Consider the following 27,002-nt stretch of genomic DNA (forward strand, 5'->3'; position numbering starts at 1 on the left):
CAATACACATACAGGTATCGTTATCAAGCATTTGATAAAATTCAGAAGTAGTATATCCATATAACTGTGTTTATTTTTAGTGAAATCTATTTCTATATGTCTTATAAGGATTAAGTTGATATTTGCCATTCAAGAGCTTGATTTCACCAAGCTTAACCGTTCATACATGTATCTTCAGGTCTCAACTTTTTTTTTTTCTACCTTAAAAAGGAAATTTGACCGATATTTATTATATTCATGTTAACGTAAATGTACATATTTATTATGCACATATGTATTGTCTACAGGAAAGTTCCCCATATCAGTGATGTAGGACAGAGGGCCTGCACATACGTACTGTCTACAGGACAATTCCCCATATCAATGACAAGGAACGTCATCTATTCTTTCATATGGGACGGGTGGAGGGGGATGGATGACCGAATGGTTAGCATGTGTATCATAAGGTCTATCATTGACTAGACCTGTTCTATTCGAACATGAACCCAGTAATATTTCTTGGTGTTGATTAATGGCCTAAAGAATGAAAAAATGAAATAAGAGTTAAACGTACTATTTTTCTTTAACCTCCCGGAAAGAAATCGACTTCAAACTGTCAAGGGTTCGATTAGGTGCATATACACCCTACATTTTGGTGCGCGTGCACCCCAAATTGCGCACGGGACCGTGGTTTTCATACTATTCGAAAGACTAGGCGCCGTACTTTGTCAAGTTCTCTGTCCTGCATCAATGACAAAGGGGAAATGGGGGAACCAACTTTCGCGGTCAAAACCAGGATCGAACACGGGACCTCCGGGTCGCGCTAAATAGAAGGACTGTTTGTTAAGTGCGGCCTTGAGCGAGGAAGATAATGAATCAATCTAAGCAATAGGAGATAAAAAAAATAAAACAATAACTATCTTATCAGATGTATAAATGAAGAATAGTGTGTCATTACATAATTTGTATTATCATTTATCACCCAATAATAAATTAAACAGTAGATATCGCCTGTGTGATAAATTTCATAATCTACTGCGATATCTCCTTAGGAGATATCGCTTTACATGAATTTGATTGGTCAGTTGAAAAGGAACTACTTTTTTTATTTTCAAAGAAAAGTTTATTTTTTATTAAAAGTAACTTCTTTTTTTTTTATTAAAAATGAACTATCTTTATTTAATTGACCTTGATGGAAACACTGGGTCAGTATAGAGGACATTGCTGTCAAAAAAGTTATGTATCACTACGCCGTAATGTAATCAGATTCTTTAAAAGTGAAATCTATAGCAAAGAATTATATTTATTTATTTGTGCATGTAAGAAAGGATTGGGTGATAAATAAAATCTCCTACTCGTCTTTTTTGATATCAAAAAAGACTCGTAGGAGATTCTCTATATATTATACAAAAGAAGCCTTGCGCGAGGAAGATAATGAATCAATCTGAACAATTGGAGATAAAAAATAAAACATTAACTATCTTATAAGATGTCTATATTACAAATAATGAATAGTGTGTCATTACATAATTTTTACTACCATATATTGTACAACAGCAACCTTTCAAACTGAACCAGTTTGCAGTCATCGATTTAATAGTGGCGTTAAATTAACTTGTAACATGGATGGGAAATCTTCCTTTGTTCTTTTCGTTAAATAAGCAGATTGATTTCCCTAATATGTAGATTGGGTGGAGCTTAACCGTGCAATAACTAGACGTGTGCAATGCTATTGCACACTTTTGCTGGTTGACACTAGTTTTTGTAGAAATCATATAGAGAAGTGGGGTGGGTTTTATGTGCAATAACAATAAGCATGTTGAGCAGTTCTCAATGTTACAAGTCATTTATAGCACGCTTCATTCGTTAACAGGTTTAACCCCTCGGCCTTCGGCCTCTGGTTAAACCTGTTAACTCATAAATATAACATGTTCAGGAAAACGGGATATTATCACATTCTTCAATCTGCAGTGGGATAACGCTGTCCCTGTTTACGTCCAGTGACCTTTGACCAAATCTGCAGTTGGCCTTAGTATTTAGACCTACACCCATAGGGCCTTTGTAATAGCAATTTTGACAACCAAACATGCAACTTAGACAGAGTGCATTAATGGTATCCCAAAAATCGACACAAAAATATTATCATATTACTGGACATCTTAACTACTGGACCACGCCCAATACAAAATGTTCAATGTCCCATGAGAATTGGTACATTCATAAATAGTTAGCTACTCCGGAATTACGTCAAATACGTTTTCCCGAATCGGAAAGTCATGTAATGCGCTACAAACACCGCCCACTTTCCAGTTTAGCCTAACGACTGACGATACTTATTGTTCATCCAGGGGCAGTCCAGTAGCCATCTTGCTGGCTGAGGAGGGGCAGTGAAGTTTTTAGGGAGGGGGCACACCCGGCACAGTCTACAGTAGGTATTTTAGAGATATGGTCGGCAATTTTTTTTCGGGGGGGGGGGGCAAAACACTTTGCCCCCCGCTGGCTGCGGGCCTGTCCAGGGGTTTATAATTATTTGCATATCTCGTGTAATCAGTCTCTTCTAACTATGATGGCTGATTAGTATCATGTCGTGATGTAGTGGTGTCGTCCTTCATAAGCCGACAACCCGACATCACGACATTTTAACCCAACACTACGACATCACGACATAATGTCGTGGTGTAGTGTGAAAATGTCGTATTGTCGGGTTAAAATGTCGTGGTGTGGTGATGTCGGATGCAATATGTCTTAATTATGTACAATTAAGCCGTGGGCACACAAGTCGAATAATTCGGCCTATTCAATCGGCGCAAAGTTGCAGCTGAATGAGTAGGTACACTGTGCGAATTCTCAATTCAGTTCACCAGTTGATTGCATCAGCTTTTACGTAACTTGATTAAACATGTGATTTCTCGACAACAGTGTGTTGATTGGCTAATGAATCAACTAGGCTAATGAAATAACACTGGACACAACAGGCGGCGACTGATTCGGCCAAATTTAATGATTCGGCTAGTGCGTCCACCGCTAGACTGAGAGGGGTGACACCGATACTGGTTCACTAGTTAACAATAATAACTTTTTTTTCTTTCTGCAATTTGAATTTATTTTTTTATTTTTTATTTTTTTTAAAGTATACTATTCAAAAAAAGTAGGGGATATTTGATTTTTAAGTGTTATTAAAGTCACCTAATGAAACTGACGAAGAAACAAATGACAAAATGAAATGAAGTTCACATTCATCGATTTATTCCAAATGATCGTTAGACTAAGTAAGGCACAGACTGACCATTATAAGGGTAAAATGATACCCGGGGTCAAACAGCAAAGTTACCACAGCATCACAACCAAGTCAGTAACGGGTAAATCCTCCTCTGTTTGCCAAACAAGCATTGATCCGACGTGGCATACTCCTAATGAGACGTCTAAGGTCATTTTGGTCCAGATTGTCCCATTCCTGTTGCAACGCAGCAGCAAGTTCTTGGACATTGGCAGGACGTTGTTGACGTTGACGTAACCTCTGTCCAAGCATGTCCCAGACATGCTCGATGGGGGAGAGGTCGTGACTCAGTGCTGGCCAAGGTAATGTGGTGATGTTCTGTTGTTGGAGGTAACCTGTAACGATCCTGGCCCTGTGACATCTTGCGTTGTCATCCTGGAAGATGAAACGGCGGCCATGACGTCGTGCGAACGGCACAACATGGACTGCCAAGATGTTGTCCCGGTAGTACTGGCCTGTAACACGCCCTGCAACAACATGTAAAGCCGTTCTTCCAGCAACAGTGATGCCTCCCCACACCATAACAGAACCACCCCCAAATCGATCATGTCTGATGACGTTAACGTCTTGGAAGCGCTCGTTTCGACGACGCCACACCCTCCTACGTCTGTCCAAAAAATCAACAGTGAACCTTGACTCATCTGAAAACATCACATTGCTCCAGCGTCGATTATCCCAGTGTTGACGATCCCTACACCAACGACGTCTTGCCTGAATGTGATGATCTCTCAAACAAGGGATCACGCGAGGACGTCGGGCGCGAAGGTGACCCCTATGCAGTCGATTCCGAATCGTCTGACCACTCACTCTCACACCAGTGTCTGTTTGAAGACGAGCGCTGATCTGATTTGCTGTGATGACACGATTTCTCAAGGCCAAGGTACGGATAAATCGATCCTGGGCTTGAGTTGTCGCCCTTGGTCGACCTGAGCGTGGTCTGTCCTGTACAGATTGTGTATCACGGTATCTGGACCATAGTCCTGTCAAAATATTTCAACCAAAATCATATGTGGCACTTGTTTGTCTGAAGTAGATTCCGGGCGTATACAAGCTTTCAATTCATCATACCTATGTAAATACGTAGCAGACAGAATCACCTTTAGAGATTAAATATTCCCAAAATTGTAGTTTGCATGTGACTAACAATAACAGACTTTAAGATGTCTCAATACGCTTTAATTACGTTTCAAAAGCCAAGGTAAAATTATTTAAGGTGATGATTTTAATTCCAGAACTCATGTTTTAAATAGGTCATTTCCACAGTTGGTTATGTTAACGACATACCTGATATTGATTTTTTGAAAAGTTAAGAACAACCAAGACCTGAAAATTAATACCTTGGGTAGGGGGTTTATTCAGACCTGTAATTTACTGAGATATATGTAGGGTGTCCCACTTTAAAGAAATATCTCCAAATATCTCGACAATTACAACACAATATTTATATATACTGAGCGCCATGGAAAACGCATCACTTAGTTTTTCGTATAACAAAATGATCCTGTAAACATATCTTATTTATTTTGCTTCTTATTGTGAACAATATTCAAATGGGAACACATCAATAACAACACATCTGTACACTTATGGATGTTTAATCTGTAATCAAGGGTACAAAGTCAGAGGGGTCAAAACCAAAAGTACGACACAGATCTCAGTAGCGCGTATGTCCTCCACGGGCCATCATCACGGTAGGCTACAGCATTAACGCGACCCCTGCAAATGTGTAGGGTGGTCCGGTGATGAAATGTGAAGCCTCCCCACACCATTACACTTCCCCCACCCAATCGATTCGTCTCGAAGACGCAGCAGTCTGCAAGACGTTCCCCAAGACGTCTCCACACACGTTGACTTGATAAAGATGAAAGCGACTCTCATCACTGAAGAGCACACTTTGCCAGCCTACTCTTCTCCATGTCTGGTGTCCTTCAGCCCATATTAAACGCCGCTGACGGTGATGATCCCTGAGGAAAGCTCCAACATAAGGTCGTCGTGCACGGAGTCCTACTTCTCTTAGACGACGTCTTACTGTGTTGGCACTTACTGGTCCTTGTCTTCCGACGACTGCTGCACCTGTTCGAGTCGCTGGGTGAAATCTGTCACGCAGATCAGTGACCCGGATGTAGCGGTCTTGAGCCTGGGTTGTAACGCGTTGTGGACCAGGACGTTGACGGTCACGTGTTGATCCAGTAACTCGAACACGTTCCACCAACCTTACAATACCACTATTGTAAGGTTGGTGGAACGTGTTCCAATTGAAGTGTCTGGCAATAGCACGTGTAGACATGCCAGCCCGGGACATTCCAATGGCTTCATTCCGTTGATTTTCAGTAAGTCTCGGCATCTCTAGCTCGATTCCTTCACACGTCCAACAACAAATTACGACAGATTGACGTTTCACAGTTCATGTACTGCACATTAAGTTGAAAACATGCTTTTAAAGGGCTCACACACAATGCTGCACGTGGATATTGGGTTTTTCATGTGCATCTCGTGCAATTTTTTTTTTGTGCACACGGGCCGATATTTTTTGCGTTTGGGAGCATTGTGTGAAACAATAGTTCATAGTATTGCATAATATTATACATACAAAACCACCTAGTAATAAAATATTTGGGAAAAAAAAGTGATGCGTTTTCCATGGAGCTCAGTATACCAAGCCACACTAGCCGAATCATTCGGCCTATTCAATCGGCGCAAGCAGCTGAATGAGTGGGTACATAGCCTCGCTTAACCAATCTACCGACCATTCTCCGTCTGACTGAGAGCTCGGGATAATCAAGACTATTTTTTTACGAAAGCTGGAACAAGAAATTGAATTTAGAAACACGCACGTTAGACAACTCAACAATTGTTTTAAGAATCTTGTAAAAGTAAAATGAAACTACCGCTAAGTGGGTAAGACGCTGGCTCGCTAGCCTGGAGGTCGGATGTTCGATTCCTGCATTGGTCGAGAAAGTTCATCCAGATTTTCCGGCGTGGTTTCCCCTTGTCAGTGATGCAGGACGGAGGGCCTGACAAGGACAGCTGTCTAGTTGTTCGGATGGGACGAAAACTGAGGTCCCGTGTACATATTGTGAACGTAAAAGATCCCTTGGCATTTGGAATTCGATATAAGAGTAGGCCGTACCGCCGCTGACCGGGCAAAATTTACCACATAGCACACTGTATATGCCCGTCTTCATTAGCCCAGTTTAGTAGAGAACAGCAGGACTTTAAACCCCATTTCATTTCATTTCATTTCGAAACTACCGTTTCAGAGATATTATTTGTACTAAACCAAAAGATGCCACCCCTAACGGTATAGTTAATGATAAAGCAATTTAAAAATTAAAACGAGCGTAATTTCTAAATAACCAAAAGGCTAAATATTACTGCTATTCAGAATCGTCAAGAATAGATTTTTTTACGGCTGTAATAGTTGATAGATGTGTAATGGACTGAGGTCAGACCACGCCGATATGGTAAACAAACTCAGTTCCAAAACCAAATGGAAGGCAGGAAAAACAGTCACCCAAAGGCGAGACAGGTAGATGCAGGGCATCAAATGAAAAGCAGGTACAAACACTAGAAAAAACAGACCCGATTGTCATTAACCTTAGCAGTGTCATACTATCTAATGAAGTAATCTGATTATTCCAGAAAGGACTAAAATTTGCCCCTACACCTCCTAGTGACACATGCACTTAAGGTCTGAGCTTTCTCGATTTTGTAGAAAATTAAAGTTACAGCATCATTTTCACAGCGATAGTACAAATCTAGGCGAAACAAATCAAACGGAACCGGAATACTTTGTGCGGAACAAGTCTATTTTTACCCCACATTCCGGTAAAGATGTTTTCCTCGATAAATTCATAACAATCATGATCGCATCGGGTCAAAACTAATTCTGTAAAATCAAACCTTAATTAGAGGCCAATTTGAAGCTCTGAAAAGTTTGAAGGATAATTACCCCACATTCCGGTAAAGATGTTTTCCTCGATAAATTCATAACCATTATATCATCCAATCGAGTCAAAACTAATCCTGTAAAATCAAACCCTAATCGGCGCCAATTTGAAGCTCTGAAAAGTTTGGAGGATAATTCGGAAATAATTATTTAAAAAGCTGACAAAGGGGGAGCAATAGTATGGCTAGCAGAAAACTAAGGTTACCAAAAGTACCATCAAATTGTAAAAAACATATATGAAAAATATTTGAATTTTGCAAAATAAAAACATGGCAACTTATAGACGGCATACAAATGTAGACACTGACTAGTCAGAGACACATAGAATGACTCAAACTGAATAAAGAAAAACACATCTATGAACTTATCAGTAGACACTAGTGAATACTGAATTGGAATCACGTGGTTTTCGCATTTCCTTAGTTTGCCGTTCAAAATTTCGCGGCACACATGTTGAGAATCACTGCTTCACAAGAAGATGGGAAGTCCTTGATATACCAAAATATTCACATTTTAAAGAACAGTGAAGTTATGACGAATATCTTATCAAAGACTAAGATTATTAATTGTCTGAAACAACCAAGGAATCGGGCTAGATTATTAACATCCCCAAAATTTGATAGCATTCAAAAGACACCAGTGGTAACGGAATCTGGGGAGAAAAGATGCAAAACTTGCAAAATATTAATTAATCCATCCTCCCTCCGGATTGCAGATGACAAACTTTTCCACACCCGACAATCTATGAATTGCAAAACCAGTTATGTAATTTATATGATTGGTTGCCCTGGTTTTAATGGACGTTATATTGGGATAACCTATTATTATGCTCAGAACAAGGATAAAACTCCATCGTCAATATATCCTGAATCCACAATATAGGATAATCCCACCAAGAGGCCATTTAGATGTTTTAGTCTGGAGGCTCAGCGCGGGGGGTGTCCATCAAATGGGCACAAAACCAGACCCAACTTTTCTAGAGTAAAATTTTGCGTAGAATACGATGCCGAGTGGTAATCAGTCCGCCGTTGGGGCGTTTTCGAGATATTTGGGGTCAAAGGTCAAATGGGTTCATTTGCACTGAAAGTGAATGCGCGGTCATTCTTGTATCATGAAAATAAGCTGAAAACGATCGAAAGTAATCACACTTTCAATAAAAATGTAAACTTGCTAAATTCACCTTTGTTCTTTGTGACCCCAGAGGTCAAAAGGTCACATTTTCCGTTTTAACACTAGAAAAATTTAAAGTAATAAATGTCAGCGTAAAATATAAAAACTAAAGTGAAACCTGTTCTAATTAATAATAGGAACATTTGAACTTTATCTTTAGGTGGTCTTAGCATCGAACTTTTACTTTGGAACGTCGAAAATGATCTTGCATAACAGAACCAAAACGCTTCGGGGCCTGTTTCAAAAATATGTAAAAACTGTTAAATCAAAATCTCTCCGAATTTTCAACGAATGCTATACATAATGATACTAGTTGTCTGAAAAAAACAATTGAATAGTTCCATGGCTGGATTCCAGCCTGCAGGCCGCGTCACAAAACCTGCCAAAATTTCCCCCGCTAACATTTACCAATACGACATATATCCTGTGAACTACTATATGTACAATGCATTCGTCGGTTTTATCTGCGTCCATGTTCCGGCGAAATTCATAAAAACTTATAAAAAATTTGCAAACTTTTAATCTCGTCGTCAGATACGTGTTTTCCCGTCACAGATTAACGTCGGTTTTCCTGGACTGGGATTCTCGGAAATCCCCGCGGCCTGCAGGCTGGGGTCCAACACTGAAACTATTCAATTGTTTTTCAGATAACTAGACTCATTATGTATAACAATCGTTGTGAAAATAAATCGGAGAGATTTCTATTTGACCGTTTTTACGTATTTTTGAAACCGGTTTCAAAGTGTTTTGGTTCTGTTATGCAAGATCATTTTCGACCTTCCAAAGTAAAAGTTCGGTACTAAGACCACCTAAAGATAAATTTGAAATGTTCCTATTATTAATTACAACAGGTTTCGCTTTAGTTTTTATATTTTACGCTAACATTTTATTACTTTAAATCTTCCTAGTGCAAAAACGGTAAATTCCACCTTTTGACCTCCAGGGTCACTAAGACTAAAGGTGAATTTAGCAAGTTTACATTTTTATTGAAAGTGTGATTACTTTCGATCATTTTCAGCTTCATTCCATAATACAAGAATGACCGCGCATTCACTTTCAGTGCAAATGAACCCATTTGACCTTTGACCCCGAATATCTCGAAAACGCCCCAACGGCGGACTGATTACCACTCGGCATCGTATTCTACGCAAAATTTTACTCTAGAAAAGTTGGGTCTGGTTTTGTGCCCATTTGATGGACCCCCCCCCCCCCCCCCGCGCTGAGCCTCCGGTCTATTTGTGGTGGACGAGAGTTTTCCCGTTAGATAAATTCAATAGCAATAACAACGATTTACTAGAGGCCAAAGAATCATATTTTATTGAAAAATATCGGCCAGAGTTAAATGCAACATTGTAAAGTGTTATATTGTATGTATCATTGTAGTCTGAGTTATACGCTATGACGTCATAATCATTATTGTGTTATCACTATCTTGTTATCTTTTTACCATTGTATATTTGCCTGAAAAGCATTAGCTAAAGTACAGGCGCGTGTGTGTGTGTATATATATTACTATTTGTTTTATGTTCTATAATATGCCATGTACAATGTATATGAATTGTATATACGACCTGAAATGGGCGTTGTGATACAATTAAATCTTACCTTATCTTACTCGATCAAAATGGTAAATTTCTACTGAAAAAAATATTACTATTTGTTTTATGTTATATAATATGCCATGTACAATGTATATGAATTGTATATACGACCTGAAATGGGCGTTGTGATACAATTAAATCTTACCTTATCTTACTCGATCAAAATGGTAAATTTCTACTGAAAAAAATATTTATGTGTGTACATCGCCCAGAGGCTTTTGTCAATACAACATGATCTGATTCATTAACTGATAGCTACATGCTACGACCTATATTATTTTTTTAATCCTATACGCCAGTGCAAGTGTACTGGTGCTATTTAAAATAAAGCCTGCTGCACACTAGCGGTTTTCCGTTTTCCTCTTTGGGGTCTTTACCGAAAGTGACCTGTCACCTCCCGTTATCGTGTCTTTTAATATAAGCTAGACGTCGCGAACACAAATAAATTGTCGATATTCTGTTTTATTACTATTATATTTGACGGTTTGCCAATAAAACGTAAAACGACGTAGTGTGTTTCGGGCTTAATGAACTTCATGTCGCGTTTGGTATCGTCCACATGATTGTTTATAAACTGAATAATAGCTGTTTTTTCCTATTGATTTCATCTAAATTTGTATGTAACATTGTATATCAGAGGATGAAGCAAAACTGTTTGCCAAACCACAAAGAGAATATCTTATTCGTAGAATAAAGTTGACATAATAGGCCTATATATAATTAGTAATAATATTTACTGATCAGTATGTTTTTCACTGGAAGTCTGCTCCATTACTCAATAATGATCTAATCTCAAATAAACTTATCTTTTTAAAGCGTTGGCGGATTTAAATTCAACACATTGAATAAAGTATTTTTTTTCCTTATTTCAGTACTTTACTTTTAACTAGGCTGCCGCACCGTGGGGTGTAAAATGCAAAATTTAAAACCCACAATTTTTCTCGATCAGTTGCTCTCAGAAAGAACGCGGTTATCGGTTTGAAAAGTGTTTTATATTTTCCGAGATTTTGAAATAGATGGAGATTATATTTTATCACCCAATAACACATTCTACAGTAGATTCGCTTGTGTGACAAATTTCATAATCTAGGCTGCGATATCTCCTTAAAAGATTTATGAATTTGATTGGTCAATTAAAAAGGAACTACTTTTTTATTTTCAGAAAACAATTCATTATTTATTAAAAGTAACTTTCTTTTTAGTAAGAAGGAACTATTTCTACTTAAAGGAGCTAAATCGCTAACATTTGGTACCTAGAAATTGACAAAAGTGGGTCGCAACGCTTATAATACTGTAATATGAATGTATATTAACTGATTTACATTCAATGGTTTCCGTTTATACTCCAATTTCAAATCAGTTATGTTTGGCGAAATAAGCCAGCAGTCTCAAGCGAGTGTAAATTTCTAGCATCTGGTTATTCCAGTCTACATACGCTGTTTGATTTGGCGCAATGTGTCTAGCCTCGTCCCTCGAGTCTCTTGATACATCTGGGGCTGAAGCGCATTATGGTACACGATTCGTGTACCAATGGTAAAATGTTTATTTTGTCTTAAATATTGGATATCAAAAGCCCATCTTTTTCCGGTAAGATCACAACATGAATTTTGATTTAATTTGACAAATAAATCGTGTTTTCAATGTTGAAGATTTTGGATAATATTGAGTTAGAGACTTAGCTCCTTTAATTGACTTTGATGGAAACACTGTTTCAATATAAAGGACTTTGCAATGGTTGAATTTCTGTCAAAAAATGATGTATCTATAGTAAAGAATTATATTTATTTATTTGTGCATGTAAGAAAGGATTGGGTGATAAATAAAATCTCCTACTCGTCTTTTTTGATGTCAAAAAATATCAACATTCGTCGATAACGTAAAAAAAACTCGACCAAGCCTCGTTTGCCTCGTTCTTTCTACTTTATCGACATGCGTTGATATTTTTTGATTTATCAAAAAAAGACGAGTAGAAGACTCTCCATACATTCCAGCGGAAAAAAGATTAAGACTGAGTGGTCCCACTCACTTGGACACGAGTTCTCTTCCAATATTTGAGAGTTGTTTCCCTTTTGTAACCTTCACCCCGTATGTCAATGTCCCTTGGATAAGTTAAGTATGCTTGAATTCGTGTACAAGAATAAAGCGTAGAGGAAAATGTCAGACGATTTACAGTTAATGGTAAGTTATTTAAGACCATAGCTGTTAATTTGAGCAATAGCATGGAGTCAATGTCTTAAAATAAGTAGCGACCGCAGAGAAATGATAATACTTGCCGAATTTATCTTATCTTGGCCAATTATTCGATTTTCTTTTTTGTAAATAATAGGCTGTAAGTGTATAAAGTGTAAATTCACACGTCAACATTGTTGTATAATGTATTGTAATATCTCGAATAACTGTCTCATTGATTAAACCTAAAAGTTGTTGAGTAGGGGTAGGTAGCTATAGGCTAGTTGTCAGCAGTAGTAAACTACTATACTATTACTAACATAATATGTAGGTGACAGTCAAAGTGCATACTCCTCCCATTCAGTGTTTGGTTTGATTATACCTAATCCCACTTAACACTGCTGTAATGGATGCAAATTTCTGTTCCAAATTATGACTGGTCAATAGTCCGATTAACAACCAATAGCTAACTGCGTAACAACAGCATTACGCTTTAAACAGAGTTCCAAATTAGACAAATATATTTTATTATTTACATAACATTACGTCATGATTCACGATTTTATTACGCCCAATTAACCAGTGCATAGCAAAATATAGCAGAAAAACTAATTGCGTGACAAACAACGCTATCAAAACGAATACAATATAAACAATATTTACTGTTTGGAGACGTACAATACTTTCACCATTTTTGATACCTTAAATCACTCTCCAAAGTTTTAGGGAAGACCCCAGATTAAACGAATGGCTGTCATGTTGCTGTACTTCGGATAGATATGATTGACGGGAAGAATAGACACACTACATTGTACCTCAAAAGCTCAAGTAGGCCTACATGTATCAGAAGCCAATCCAGCAATGGCCAGAGAGGGATTTCTTGGGCCATTGCTAAAGGAATATGGTCAACGTGCAGCATACTCTACCTACTGTAGTATTGGAACATATATAATAAGGGCTGTGTTCAGGGTTACAGACAGATATTGCTTGACCTGTATCTCCTTCAGTTTAATTACCAGTCAGAAAGCAAAAAAAATACATAAGGTCATAAGACATCATGTATTTTAATTGCAAATCTTAATCTTAAATTTGTGGGGTTGGATGGCAGAATGGTTAGCATGTGCGCGCTGTATCCTAAAGTCTGTCATTGAGTCAACTGGTGTGGTTTCGATCCCCCGGTTGTATGTGACAAGGAGTAGGGACGCCTGTCCAACCTCGTGGGTTTTCTCCGGGTCCTCCGGTTTCCTCCCACTGCTAAAGACCCCTACGTGCAAGCAAATTATGAAAATAAAATTGAACCATATGTTAGTCCCGAAATGACCTAGTTTGTGTCGAGTGGACGTTAAACCCCATTTCTCTCTCTCTCTCTCTAATCTTAAATTATTTGTTTGCAAAGATTAAATGGAAATCAACATACTTGCTGGTACGAGTTTACATTTTGGTGTACAGTTTTGACAGTGGAACACAAGTCAGCCTACATCACCACAGTGACTTTTTCTATAGACATAACATATTCAACGAAACAAAACGCATTGATCATAGATATTGACCGTTTTATTTTATTCCCCAATTGTTCAGTAAATCATATCATATTGAAAAAAGTTTAAACCCATACATGTTTTATTAATTTAAACATATTTTATTGACACATATGAAAGGATTAGGCACAAGTTTCAAAAACTTAGAGAAGCCTTTTCCATACATTATACATATTGTTATAATCTTTACAATTTTAAACAAGGTAGCGAATCAATTTATACATGTACAGTATATAATTTAAATATGTAAGATGTAAGTATACACATAACAGGTAAATATACACAAATATACTACAAATCATATCAAAGTACAAATGTAGCTTGGAATCAAAAGTGAGATAAAAAAATCAACAATATCACTTAAATGTTTACATTATGTTCAATATGAATGATTCTTAATGTATAATATAAAAGTGAAATATGACTGAACTGTGATGTATAAAATTACTTACGATCCAAACAGTAGATATAAGGTTATATAGCTGGGCACCCCATCTTCTTTAGGAGAGAAAATTTTTCGTTATCAAGTAAATCCGATACCCTATTGGTTCTGAGTGTAAACATTACAGGTAATGACATTTTAATAAACACGTCCGTATATAATGGAAATCAAGGAGCAAACCTTAACTTATATTCTGGTAATGCCATGGTAAGTGTAATATCAAAAATAGGATTGGGTTTAACATGGGTAGGCCTATACGTTATTACTTTACTTCATGCATGTGGTACCTTGAGGAATTTGGTCAGACAACACGATTGCTTGGTTTTATATGCCATCCGACCATGTAGAAACTGCACCATGCCAGTCCCTCTGTCCTGCACAACTCACAAGGGGTAACCATACTGAAACACTGAAAGGAACTATCTTGTCCAACACTGGGATTGAACCCGGGACCTTCTGGTTAGTATGGCCCCCAGAAGTGATGGCCTCTTTATATTTCATAAGCATGTATGTCAAAGTTTTAATGATTTTCACTTTGCTTAATATATTTGAGAATTCAGTGTAATGATGATATCTGTTGAGAATTCAGTGCTTGGAGTAAAACAAAATGAATGTTCAGTGCACTGATTGTATTACTACCCATGTAATTATGTAGCTTAGATGTTTACCTCTGCTCGGATTGTGAGTACAGTACGAACAGCAGGAAGAATAATTATATGAATATTAAAGGGTGTAACTTAATGTTATAGATATTATTTGAAAGTAAAAACCCAAAGTAGAATTCAATATTGGATTGGCCAGTTTCAATCAAAACTTTGCACTGTATAAAATTAAAATCAATATCATCCAAAGACTTACACGTTGAAAATACGAATTTTTTGTCAATTTAAATCAACATTGTTTTGTGATCTTACCAGGAAAAGGTAGGCTTTTGATACCCAATATTTAAAACAAAATAAACATTTTACCATTGGTACACGAATCGTGTTCCATGGTGCGTTTCAGCGTCATTTGCAACAAGTGACCAAAAAGAACGAGGCTAGACATATTCCACAACTCATGTCAAACGGTGACACCATATCTTATCTGGAAAGCATGTGCAATAGACTGAAATAACCAGACGCTAGAAATTGCTATTTGGTTGAGACTCATGCCATATTTCGCTGGACATAACTGATTTGAAATTAGAGTCAAAACGGAAACAATTAAATGTAAATCACTTTATATACAATCAGATTACATTATTATACATGTATGTGTTGCAACTCATTTGGGTCAATTTCTTGGTCCGAAATATTAGCGATTTAGCTCCTTTAAAGCTACTACAAATTTAGCAATGATATGCCAAACGAAATTTAGAATAAATGATAATAATATCATATTACAATGTCAGTGTATTATTACACCTGTCTGTATATAATCTGGCTTCATTAGGTAATGCAATCAGTGTGTCAGGTAAATGTCTGTATGTCTTCCGATTATGAAGATGCAAAGCCGAGTTGCGTCCCACAAAGGTCGATATTATTCAATTTGTTTGTTCAACTGTGCTACACATGCAAATTTGCATTCAAGTCATGATTCATGGGTATTATGCATGTACATGTATATAGAACTCAAATTTCTCAGGCACCAATCTTGTATCATAGTTTTGGAAAGTTGTCCGACTAGAACTCTATGTTAATAACATTTTTTGTTGAGTATTGATTGGTACGTACATGTAACTGCAGACGTAGGCATTGAAAATTGTTCAGCTGTCTTATTTGACATCGAACATATTTAGCTTTGTATTGTAATCACGTTCAAAGATTTGGTTACTGATTTTTAAATTTCTTTATGAATCTGTTTTTCGTTGAATTTCGTCTGAAACAATTTTTTTTTTACACGTTTTTTTAATTTGAGATCAAAATTCTTCAATAACTTCTTCCCAATGATAAATGATTCTTCCTTATGTTCATTTGTTCATATATATTCAACATATCCAGACAGCCATAATAATGGTTTGACCAGGTTGTTGGAAGAGGATGATTACAACCATTTCCAGTGCCAAAAATTCCCAAATCTTGATTCCATTCCTGCAAATTTCTGGTGCCCAAATAAACATACTGGTACTTGTAGGAATCTGGCTTTATTAACCATTCCAATCCCAGCCAACAAAGATACATGGGAACCTTTAAATTCCAAAACTGTTTTGGTTAAGATGGATTACCTGTACTTTTAAATGCCAGTGGGCAAGAATTGTTTTCAGTGTGTACCTAGTGTAAATGATTACTGTTATATATATCCAAAAGTATTGGCACAACCGTAAAGCTGTACTACTTTGTTGTGCACGGTAAACAGTAAAAAGATAGAAAAAAAACACAAACAGAAACTGATTTCATCACTGGTTTAGTACCACCAAATAGTGATATTAATATTACTTTCTTTTTCAAATTTTATTTAAAGAATGCATAATTTATTTCTTACCTCTATGGCTGAAATTAATATTATCGCCCTGTCTATCATTACTTTGATATATATGTTAATATTTTGATCTGAAGTTTATAAAGTGATTCCCTAAGCAAGGATGTTCTTGACTACCTTATAATGACTGGATGCAAATAGGCTTATTTTATAAAGAGACATCTTGAGCAAGAGTTATAAAATTAACAATACAGTCAGATCAGTGCCAATCAAGTGTCAAACACTTTTACTTGATTACTTTATTTATGGTTAAAAGCTTATAATTAACTGATTCTATTAATTATATTTTGCTGTGAAACTTGAACCAATGAAATTTATATATTAATTTAACTTCTTTGATTTCATTTGTTACATCAATATTTATTATCCCTAATTTTATCTTTAATCTGATTTGGCAAAATAATTGCCCTTTCATCTGTATGTAAATTAGTTTATTTTCAAAAAAAAACTTTTAAAAGTTAAATCAGATGGGAGAAGAGATCAGATAAAAAAAAAGAATTAGTTGAGAGATGAGATTATAAAGGATAGGAAATATAAGATATAGGAGATAGGGTTAAGACATTTATTAACCCTTCTATTTGATTTGTATATAAAGTAATATTAAAACAGATTTGGAATTGGCTACACCCAACCCCCACTCATAGCTCGTCCATATGTATCACCGGATCAGTGCTTATTTAAATGAAAAATGGCCCCAAAACTCGTTGATATAACATTGTTAAAGTACTTTTCAAATTAATGCCATAATGTTTAAATATAATTCACCATCATTTAGCTGCAGGGAATGAATGACATAATGTGTACTTTGTAATGTGAGTTACCAAATATGTAATGGGAGTTACAACTATATTAGATTGTGACAATACCCTGTCACCCTGTTTTAGATTTATGTATGCCATTCTTGCAAACATTCTGCACAATCTTTGATTTATTATTAGCGATAAATATCATGCCGGTAGTTTCATTTACAGCTGTTTTAAATTGCATACACAAATTGTAATGTGGGTATCATGTATTTTAAATATGAGCTCAAAATCAAAGAAAATATATAACATCAAAGAAATATGTATTTCATCCCAAGTACCTATTTAGACAAATGAAAGTACATGTACACTGCCTTAATGACCTAATCAAATTAAATTGAATCATTATGTGAGTGGGTTTATGTGAGAGCTAAATTTGTCTATTGCAAGGCTTTTTCTGGCTTCAAATGTTACATAAATTTTTATTTAGACATTTATTCAGATAAAAAGTCCACAATCAACTATTGAATGGCTAGGATTTTGAGTAAATTAGACAATGTCTGTGTCATATGCGCGTTATATAACACTTTTAATATGACAAGCCAATAGAAAATATTCTAAAAATGCACTCACAGACTCCCAATAAAAGGCCTGACAATACGTTAAGAGTCTTATTACAATTAAAAGTAATACATGTAAATATTTGGGGCCGGGTGTATAAAATTTGGGGCCTAATTTGTGCCAAAATAAAACGGGGGGTCTGTTTAATTGCATCTGTCCAGCCGTTCAATCTTCACTAAGAATAATGTAAATTGACTGACATCTTTTCATTTTTCATCATCCAGTTTTGACCATTTATAGCAAGAAAGTCCAGCGCTAAATGTTGCATAATGTCTCTTAAAAAACCCCACCAAAATGTGACAAAACAGTCTATTTACCTATTTAAAAGTCCCTAAGCGTGATTTAAACCATATGGAAATCCCTGGAAAACTACAATGTTGGAAAGGTTTAATGTGTAGTAGGAATATCATTCCAAAAATGGTTACGTGTACATTCTGTCAAGTATTAAGAATGATATGATGAAGTGAAATTCCAACAATCTATGCTGTCCCTTATGTAAATGATACCCTTTTATTACCTTTAAATTTTCTTCTTTTTTTTTTTAAAAATCTGTTTATCTGATTAAAACACAGATCCTATTCGTTTTGTTTTTTTACAGTTCAAAATTACATTTTACTTGTCTTCACAACACTAGGATCTGGAAGAAATGTTACAATAACCTGAGTTTGAATTAATGTGAGGGATTAGCTGATGAAACGGTCTGTTGCAGCAAGTTCTTGGTGTGCGATGCACGGAACTGGTCAATCAAATGTCTGATGTCAAAAGTGATCTACCACTAAAACTGGTCATATCTTCATGTACATGTAGTAGAGGCAATGGAAAGTATAAAAAATAAAAAAAAGCGAAATAGAGATCTGTATTTTAATCAGATTGAGAATAGACTGATCACTATTCAAGTCTCTTTATTGTTGGATGACGTCATGGTCGTGATATTATAACACGCCCACCATTTTTATAACCCTTGCTTAATCCATGTGTATGTGTATGGTACAATGTAATATTGATGCAACAAGATAAATTTAAACTGAACAAATACTAGCACCCAGGGGTAAAAATCATCAAGATGTGACAACAAAATAAACAGTACATATGACAAAGATCTCTTACATGTATGCATGTTTGTTTTTATATAAGATTACGTCTTTCAAATAACTATGCAAATTTATAAACGTAAGTATGAAATAAAATGTTTCTGAAGTTGATTGAGGGTTAATAATGGGCCAATATATCATCAGTAATCTGTCAGGATATTCGGCGTTATTGACATACACTAAACCGTGAAATAATAAAACTGTCTTTTGACAGCATGGAAAACATATCAGGACCTACTAGTTAAAATGGGTGTCGCGTTGGCTCAGTAAGTAAGACAGCTCGCTAACCTTGATATCCTGTGTTCAATCCCAGTGTTGACCGTGAAAGTTCATCTGGATTTTCTGGCATGGTTCCCCCCTTGTCAGTGGTGTTGGACAGATGATCTTGCAAGGGACACTGTATGGTCATTCGTCTGAACAGAACAGTAGGACGTTAAACCCTAATTTTTTTCATTTCACTTGATAAAATGAACACTGAATTTTACTCTTCACTTTGGCAAGGGAATGCTATTAACCAGACAATGTTCCCCAACAGAGCAGTGTTAAGCAATTTTAATTACTTTACCTTCCTTCATCCATATACATTGTAGAAGTCATCGAAGTGCATTTTAAGATTAGGTCATGACTACCACCACACAGACTAGATTATTGATTTTCACCATGAAAAATAGGGTACAGTAGATATGTTTTATTGTGGTGCATAAAATTAAAACTTTGACAGTTTGATCGACTTATATATCCATGTTTGATGTTTTAAAAATTTAAGACAGTTTGTCTTAATTAATAAAAATCAGTTTAGTAAACAAATTTGTGATGAACAGGTTGAAATTAGCATTCTGACAGTTAATAATAAGTCCATTTATATTGCAGTAATTCCACATAGTCATGCTCACAGTTCAACTAACAACACAAACATTTGCAATAAACCTCACGATTATCGGTATAGAGTATAGATAGCATGAGTTCCATGTCGGCCGTATATGCCGGTCAGGACCGGGGACTTTGGAAAACTACCGAAACTGGATCAGACCCAGTATAGTCATCATCCATTGTTTCATCTGTGGGCTAATGTGTAGTATTGCTTTTTCACATTTGTTCATAATAAGTTTTAGGAAATATACTATGAGTACTTCAAAGGAGAGAAAGAGAGAGAAATGAGGTTAGGTTTAACATCCGCTTGACACAAAGTAGGTCATTTCTGGACTAACACATAGTTAAATTATTATTTCAATAATTTGCTTGTACATCGGGTTCTTTAGCAGTTCGAGGAAACCGAAGGACCTGGAAAAACCCATGGAGTTAGACAGACAACCCTACTCCTCATCACATACAAGCAGGGATTCAAAACCACACTACTTGATTCAATGATAGACATTATGATCCAAGATTATAGTAATGTTGTGGTAAAGCTACAGTACTAGATTTTTTTCTATTTGGGGAACCCAGAAGAAGATGGGTTACCGCCCGGTAGAAAAGCCTGGATATGACACATGTCAGAGACTTTGTCAAACATAATTATCACACTTGTAATTAAGTGTGTGATAATTTTGCTATGCCAGTATATGTGATAAAGTGTGTCTTACATGGCTTGTATACAGTGTATACATTATTTTATGTGATGTGTACTTGACAAAGTCTGTGACAGGTTTGTTATGCCCAGGCTTGTATTATTTTATATGATGTATACTTGACAAAGTCTGTGACAGGTTTGTTATGCCCAGGCTTGTATACATGTACATGTATGTATGTGTACTTGACAAAGTCTGTGACAGGTTTGGTATTCCCAGACTTCTTGTATGTTATTTGAAAGTTTGTACTTTACAAAGACTGTGAGAGTTGCCTTATGTCCACGCTTGCTGGTAGGATCAGGAAGGTTTAATTTGTATCTAAAATCTGTATTCTGGTTTAATCTGTGAATTAAATCCCCCATTCACCAAATGTAGTCAATTATATGTACATTGATACATGATCGGTGGTATCAAATAACTCTCTGACCAATCTTATCTGAATTACCATATGGAACTTCTATGATGTAGTTGGTAAAAAGGGCTGTTTTCTGCATCAGGTTAATTTTTTTGTCCTGGTTTAATATGTGCTTCCTTAGTTTAAACATTTTCCTACCCGAAACCCCATTTTGACTCACTATCCTGACAGCTCCTCTAACCCCCACTATCAATTTTCAACGGGCTTAAGTCAGTTATTTTAGACAGTTATATACAAACCCAAACAGTGTGCACACATGAAGTTAGAAATATAATTCACTTCTATTAAATCATTGCACGTTTTCAGGTCGAAAAAAAGGTCAATATATTCCAAAAATAGATTGTAATACTTCTTGTCTCAAACAGTACGACATGACTACATGATCAGAATAGCCAGTTGTATTAAATACCAATTAGAGAGTAAAATCTATTTCTGGTATTGTCTCCATACAGAAGACAAATGATAAATATAGGGAAACTGTTAAAAACAAAATCGCTCACTGTTAAGTAAACTTTGTTCACCTGTTCGCACAAATGGATTGATTAAATTTGAATGTTTGTGAAAAGCTAACCAAGCAAGTTATTATCTTGTGTCCTGAACTATACTATATGAAATAGGCAAAGAGGGGGGAGGGGCTGCTTGGTTTTTACAGCTTACAATAACGGGGCTAAATCGCTAATATTTGGGACCTAGAAATTGACAAAAATGGATATAATAATGTGGTATGGATGTACATAAACTAATTAAAGTAGCCAAGTCTCGAACTCAATATCATCCAAAATCATCAACATTGAAAACACGAATTATTTGTCAATTTAAATCAACATTGATGTTGTGATCTTACCGGGAAGAGATGGGCTTCTGATATCCAATATTTAAGACAAAATAAACATTTTTCATTGGTACACGAATCGTGCACCATAATGCGTTTCAGCGTCATTTGTAATAAGGGACTTGAAAAACAAGGCTAGGCATATTCCACATGTCAAGTCAAACGGTGACGCCATATTCTTATCTGGAGAGCATGTGCAATAACTACTATCGGTGTAGACTGAAATAACCAGGCACTAGAGAGGGCCATCCAATTGAGACTTCTGGCGTATTTCGCCGAACATAAATGATTAGAAATTACAGTGAAAACAGAAAAGATTGAATGTAAATCAGTTTATATACATTCATATTACATTATTATATGCGTTGCGACCAATTTGTGTCAATTTCTAGGTTCCAAATATTAGCGATTTAGCCCCTTTAAGGTTCATCAAAAAGTCTGTATGGGTAATGCGTTCCAAAAAAGAGAGGAAATAAAGTTACAGAAGTTTCTGAGCAACACCAATTGTGTTTAGTCATTCTGACAGGACGAAAAACTTTGCCAGGTCCACTAATGTAAACATTTACGTGCATACAAAAGCCTCAGTCGTGTATATATTTTAACATAAGTCTTCTTATTAAAAATATATTGTTCATTGATCTAGCAAGTTATAGGACACGGGATGTATATATTGTCATCACCTGCTATCGTGCATGCATTGTCATTGTCAATAATTTTTCATGTACACACTACAGGTCTGAGTTCTTGACACTTCAGAATGAAATTAACCCTATTGAAATTCAAATTCCTTAAAATTCATTGAGAGTGTTCATTAAGGTATAACTTAAAGATACTTTAGTTAAGAATTTCATAAAGAGTTAGTCATTCTTGCTATAATAATTCAAAAATAGATGATAAAAACAGAAAATATTGAAAATTTCATTTAAATTTCTTCATTCTGAGCCAAGTTATCATTGTTTGTAGTTTTGACAAGAAGTGTGCATAGTCATAACCGGGGCACTGGTATATTCGAGACTTACCTCTCTTTCCTATTTTTTAATTAAATTTTTAAATAGCGACCTGTTTTAATATAGTTAAAATCTTGAGTATCTGATGCCAGCGAGATTTGATTATGGTCTTGTTTTGTTAATAAATGTCTAATTAATGGGTTATATAACATTTCCGGCCTAAAGAAAGACCTGCAATAGGCAGATTTAGCTTGTGCATAATGTATGTATTTTTTTGGCTTTTTCTATTGATCTTTATTGATGTTGAAAATGCTTAGCAGTATAGTCTTAGCACCAGAGGTTTTTGCAAAGAAGTAAATGTTTTGTCAGTTTGTTTTTGAAAATTTAACACCCCAGAGGCTGTTGACATCCATTTTGCTAAATAATCCCAAACTCTGACAGACAAAAATCATTAATTTATTGCTAAATATCAAAGGTTTGGATATATTGTACATAGCAGTATGTCTAGCAATTACAATTGGCAAATTCAAACATAGATTTGAATTAGAGACCTCTCCACATAAAGGATATTTTAGAACACCCATGTACATGTATACTGTACATGTTGTTGTTGGGTATTCAAACAGTTATTGATTATAATTGATTGATACAATTCACCTTCTATTTGATCATTGTCTGAGATTTTATACAATAATCAATGATTGAAGTGGAGGTTTTATAGCTTGTCATTTAGAAGAATAGATATATTGAGTTGGTAGCCCAGTTTTATATGAATGTTGTTGTTCTTAGTGTTTAACGTCCGCTTCCACCGAAGGTGATATCGCAGACAAGTCTTATTTTTCATTTTCATTATCTCAGCACACGTGCAGGGGTCTTTCCTGTGGGAGGAAACCGGAGTACCCGAAGTAAACCCACGAGGTTGAGAAGGCGCCCCTATCTCCAAGCCACATATGCTCACACCAGGGATCAAAAGCACAACCACAAGTCAGAGGTGACCGGCCAGCTAGAGGTTGAAGCGCAGCGCTCTAGAGCATCCCAACCCCTCAAAAGTGAGATGATCATCACACTTTGTAGTGGGATTTCTTTCATTTTGAGTAAGGTCTGTCTGTATCAGTATCATGTTCCTGAAGCAACGACCGCGAGTTATACAACATCTAGATGTTGCTACACTACTTTGCAATTCCCAAACTTATACGTACGTTATCTGCCTTTACTGCAGACATGTGAACAGTAGCGTCCAATCAGAGGTTGTATCACAAACACACTCAAATCAGACGGAAACCTTGACATTGAATGAACCTTGAACTTTCAACTCGATTACCACAGTTACATGTAGACATTTTAGCCGGAAACCACGATACTTGGTATTCGTGATGATCGAGGAATCTGCAAGGCTCTTAAGCTGGGTCAGTACCCAATCGAAATTAGTGCCGAAATATGTGGGGTATTACGTGAATTGCTTGATAAGATGTATGGAGTTAAAGCGAGATCAAGCCTTCTATTGAAGATGTATCACGACAGTCCAGGGACTGTAGCTACAACTTTGATGGCCACTCCACAGATCCATGCACTTGATTTGATGGTACTTTTAATGGTTATTACTTTAAATGTCCATGTGTCTTCACAAGTTTCATTTTAATTTCATTTGCTAGGATTTTTCAGTTTAAAAAGAAAAATGAAATAATAATAATAATAATAATGAAGTTTTATATAGCGTCTTCTCCATGTTGACACATGCTCAAAACGCTTTTTGTAATGGCTCTACTGGTAAAACTGTTGAAACAGGAAAGTCTTTAGTGCGAATTTAAATTGATTAAAAGTTTGTTGATTCTTGATCTGTTGTGGAAGTTCGTTCCATAATCTAGGACCAGCTGAACTGAAAGACCTATACCCATATGACTTCAAATTATATCTTGGAACAACTAGTGACTGTTTATTTTGAGAGCGAAGTGATCTAATAGGGTTGTAGTCATATAAGAGTTCAGATAAGTATTGAGGAGCTGCATTATTGCGACATTTATACACTAATGTTAGTATTTTATATTTGACTCGCACCTCAGCAGGTAACCAATGTAAAGAAGCCAGCACATTCTGGATGTGATCAAACTTATGTGTCCTTGTTACTATTCGGGCTGCAGTATTAAGAACCTTTTGGATCTTGGCTAGAAGTGCTTGTGGGATTCCATAGAGTAAACTATTACAATAATCAATCCTTGATAAAATAAGTGATCCCACAAGTAGTTTAATTTGAACCTCTGATTGAAATCTTGTCGGCATTACACATCCAAATATTTCATTTCAGCTATTATTTGAACTTGGTAGGAGTTCTTGCTATCATGTCTTTCAATCATTTGGGGAGGTTGGATGGCTGTGAAAGGTTAATGTGTGCATGTCGTATCATAACGTTTATCATTGAGTCAACTGGCGTGGTTTCGATTCCCCGGTTGTACGTGACAAGGAGTAGGATTGCCTGTCCAACCACGTGGGTTTTCTCCAGGTTCTCTGGTTTCCTCCGACTGCTAAAGATCCATTCGCATAAGTCAATTATTAAAATAAAATTGAACCATGTTATTCCCAAAATAACCTAGTTTGTGTCATGGACATGAAACCCCATTTCTCTCTTACTTTCTCTCCGCCTTGATATCAATCAATAGGCTTTTCTAATGACAAATATATCTTTCTATATGACAGATAAGTTCCTTTACTTTATTTCTTCACATTGTGGATAGCGAACCTAGACATTCTATTTCAATGAAACATGATATATTGTCAAACCATACAAAATATAGAGGCCATCTTGTACAGTATTTCTGTGAGTCAAATGGCTTCCTATATGTTTTTTTTTACCATGCATGGGTAGGTTTTTTGCGTTTATAAACCACTCAAACACTCCTAGAGTAATGACCATCAATGACATAACCATGCTTTAAAAAAACAAATCTAACAATATAAATTAAAAAGATGTCCCCCTCACACACTTTTTGTAAACACCTGTTCAATCGGTCGTAGTACATGTATGTCCACTTCTACCTTGGATAATATCGCAGTCACACCCACAGGAATTGAAAATAAATACCATGGGTAGCTTGTGGGGATAGCTGGATTGGGGGTGGGGGCGGGTGTAATGTGGCTGCTTTAGATCATAAGGACTGTCCTTGAGTCAAGTGGCATTGTTTTAATTCAAGACTTGTATTTGACAAGCAGTTGAGCCACCTACCTTATAGATGTGGGTTTTCACTGGATTCTCCATTTTTTTCCCCACTTTTAAAGACCCCGACTGCATGTGATTAGAGTATTGATAAATTACATGTTATTCCTAATGTGATCTAGTTTGTGCAAGTCTCAAGCCTCTCTCTCCCTCCCTTCATAGGTTTGCTCACGTTAAAAAAAACAATGCTTTTTTCCTTGATGACCTCATGTATAGTACATCTTTCATATTTTTAGATTATAGTTAATAGTACATTTATGTCAATATGATCAGTTGTCATTAACTTAAATAACTTTTGTACAAGTCTGTGGTGTTATCTGTTGTTTTTTCAGTAACTTATAAATTATATTTGTCAATAAAACTTTCCACACCTGTCTGATTGATATGATATTAATAAAAACAACTTCTGCATGTCTGTCAATTGTAATTTATGGGTAATCATTATTGTCCAGGTGTATGATACACAAGTTTGCAGAATCTTTATTTTTTTAAAAGTCTTAAACAAACTCATTGTTTCATTTACTGTGACAGTCAAAGGCTAAGATGTAGACAATGTCTGTACTTTCTGTAAGTACAAGTATAAATAAACATGGAAGCTTACTATTAGATTACGTTAATCAATTTGGTAACACAATATGTAATTAATCACTCATTTTAAATCATTACCACATTCATTTTAAGTGTTAAAATATGATTAGTACACAGAGCTCTTCCAGAAAGAGTTTGCCAGCTAGACACTTCTTTTTACATAGGTTATGGCGTAACGTTTTTCAAAACACCAACAAAACACCAATCAAATGAAATGGTGTTTAATGTCCTACAGTTTTCCAGCAATTAGGATAATGAAAACAGGCTGCGGTGTGCTATGAGGGAAATTTGACTTGGACAACAGCCCTACGGAAGACTGTCAAAGGTTCTTTTACATTTGAGCCAATATAAACACAGGATCTGGGTGTTGGGGGGTGGGATGGGGGTCATCCCCTCCGAAAGAC

General features: G+C 36.1%; 1 protein-coding gene across 1 annotated transcript in view; it reads left to right on the forward strand.

The window, feature by feature from the left end:
* Nucleotides 1-12,044: 12,044 nt before the first annotated feature.
* LOC126816390 (nuclear hormone receptor HR96) overlaps nucleotides 12,045-27,002 on the forward strand; it is a 60,649-nt gene continuing 45,691 nt past the window's right edge. The window contains exon 1 of the mRNA XM_050542864.1: nucleotides 12,045-12,154. Coding sequence (XP_050398821.1) covers nucleotides 12,131-12,154 — 24 coding nt within the window. The 5' untranslated portion in view covers nucleotides 12,045-12,130. The remainder of the gene's footprint in view (nucleotides 12,155-27,002) is intronic.

This window comes from Patella vulgata, chromosome 3 (genome assembly GCF_932274485.2).
Source record: "Patella vulgata chromosome 3, xgPatVulg1.2, whole genome shotgun sequence".
Classification (NCBI taxonomy): domain Eukaryota; kingdom Metazoa; phylum Mollusca; class Gastropoda; family Patellidae; genus Patella; species Patella vulgata.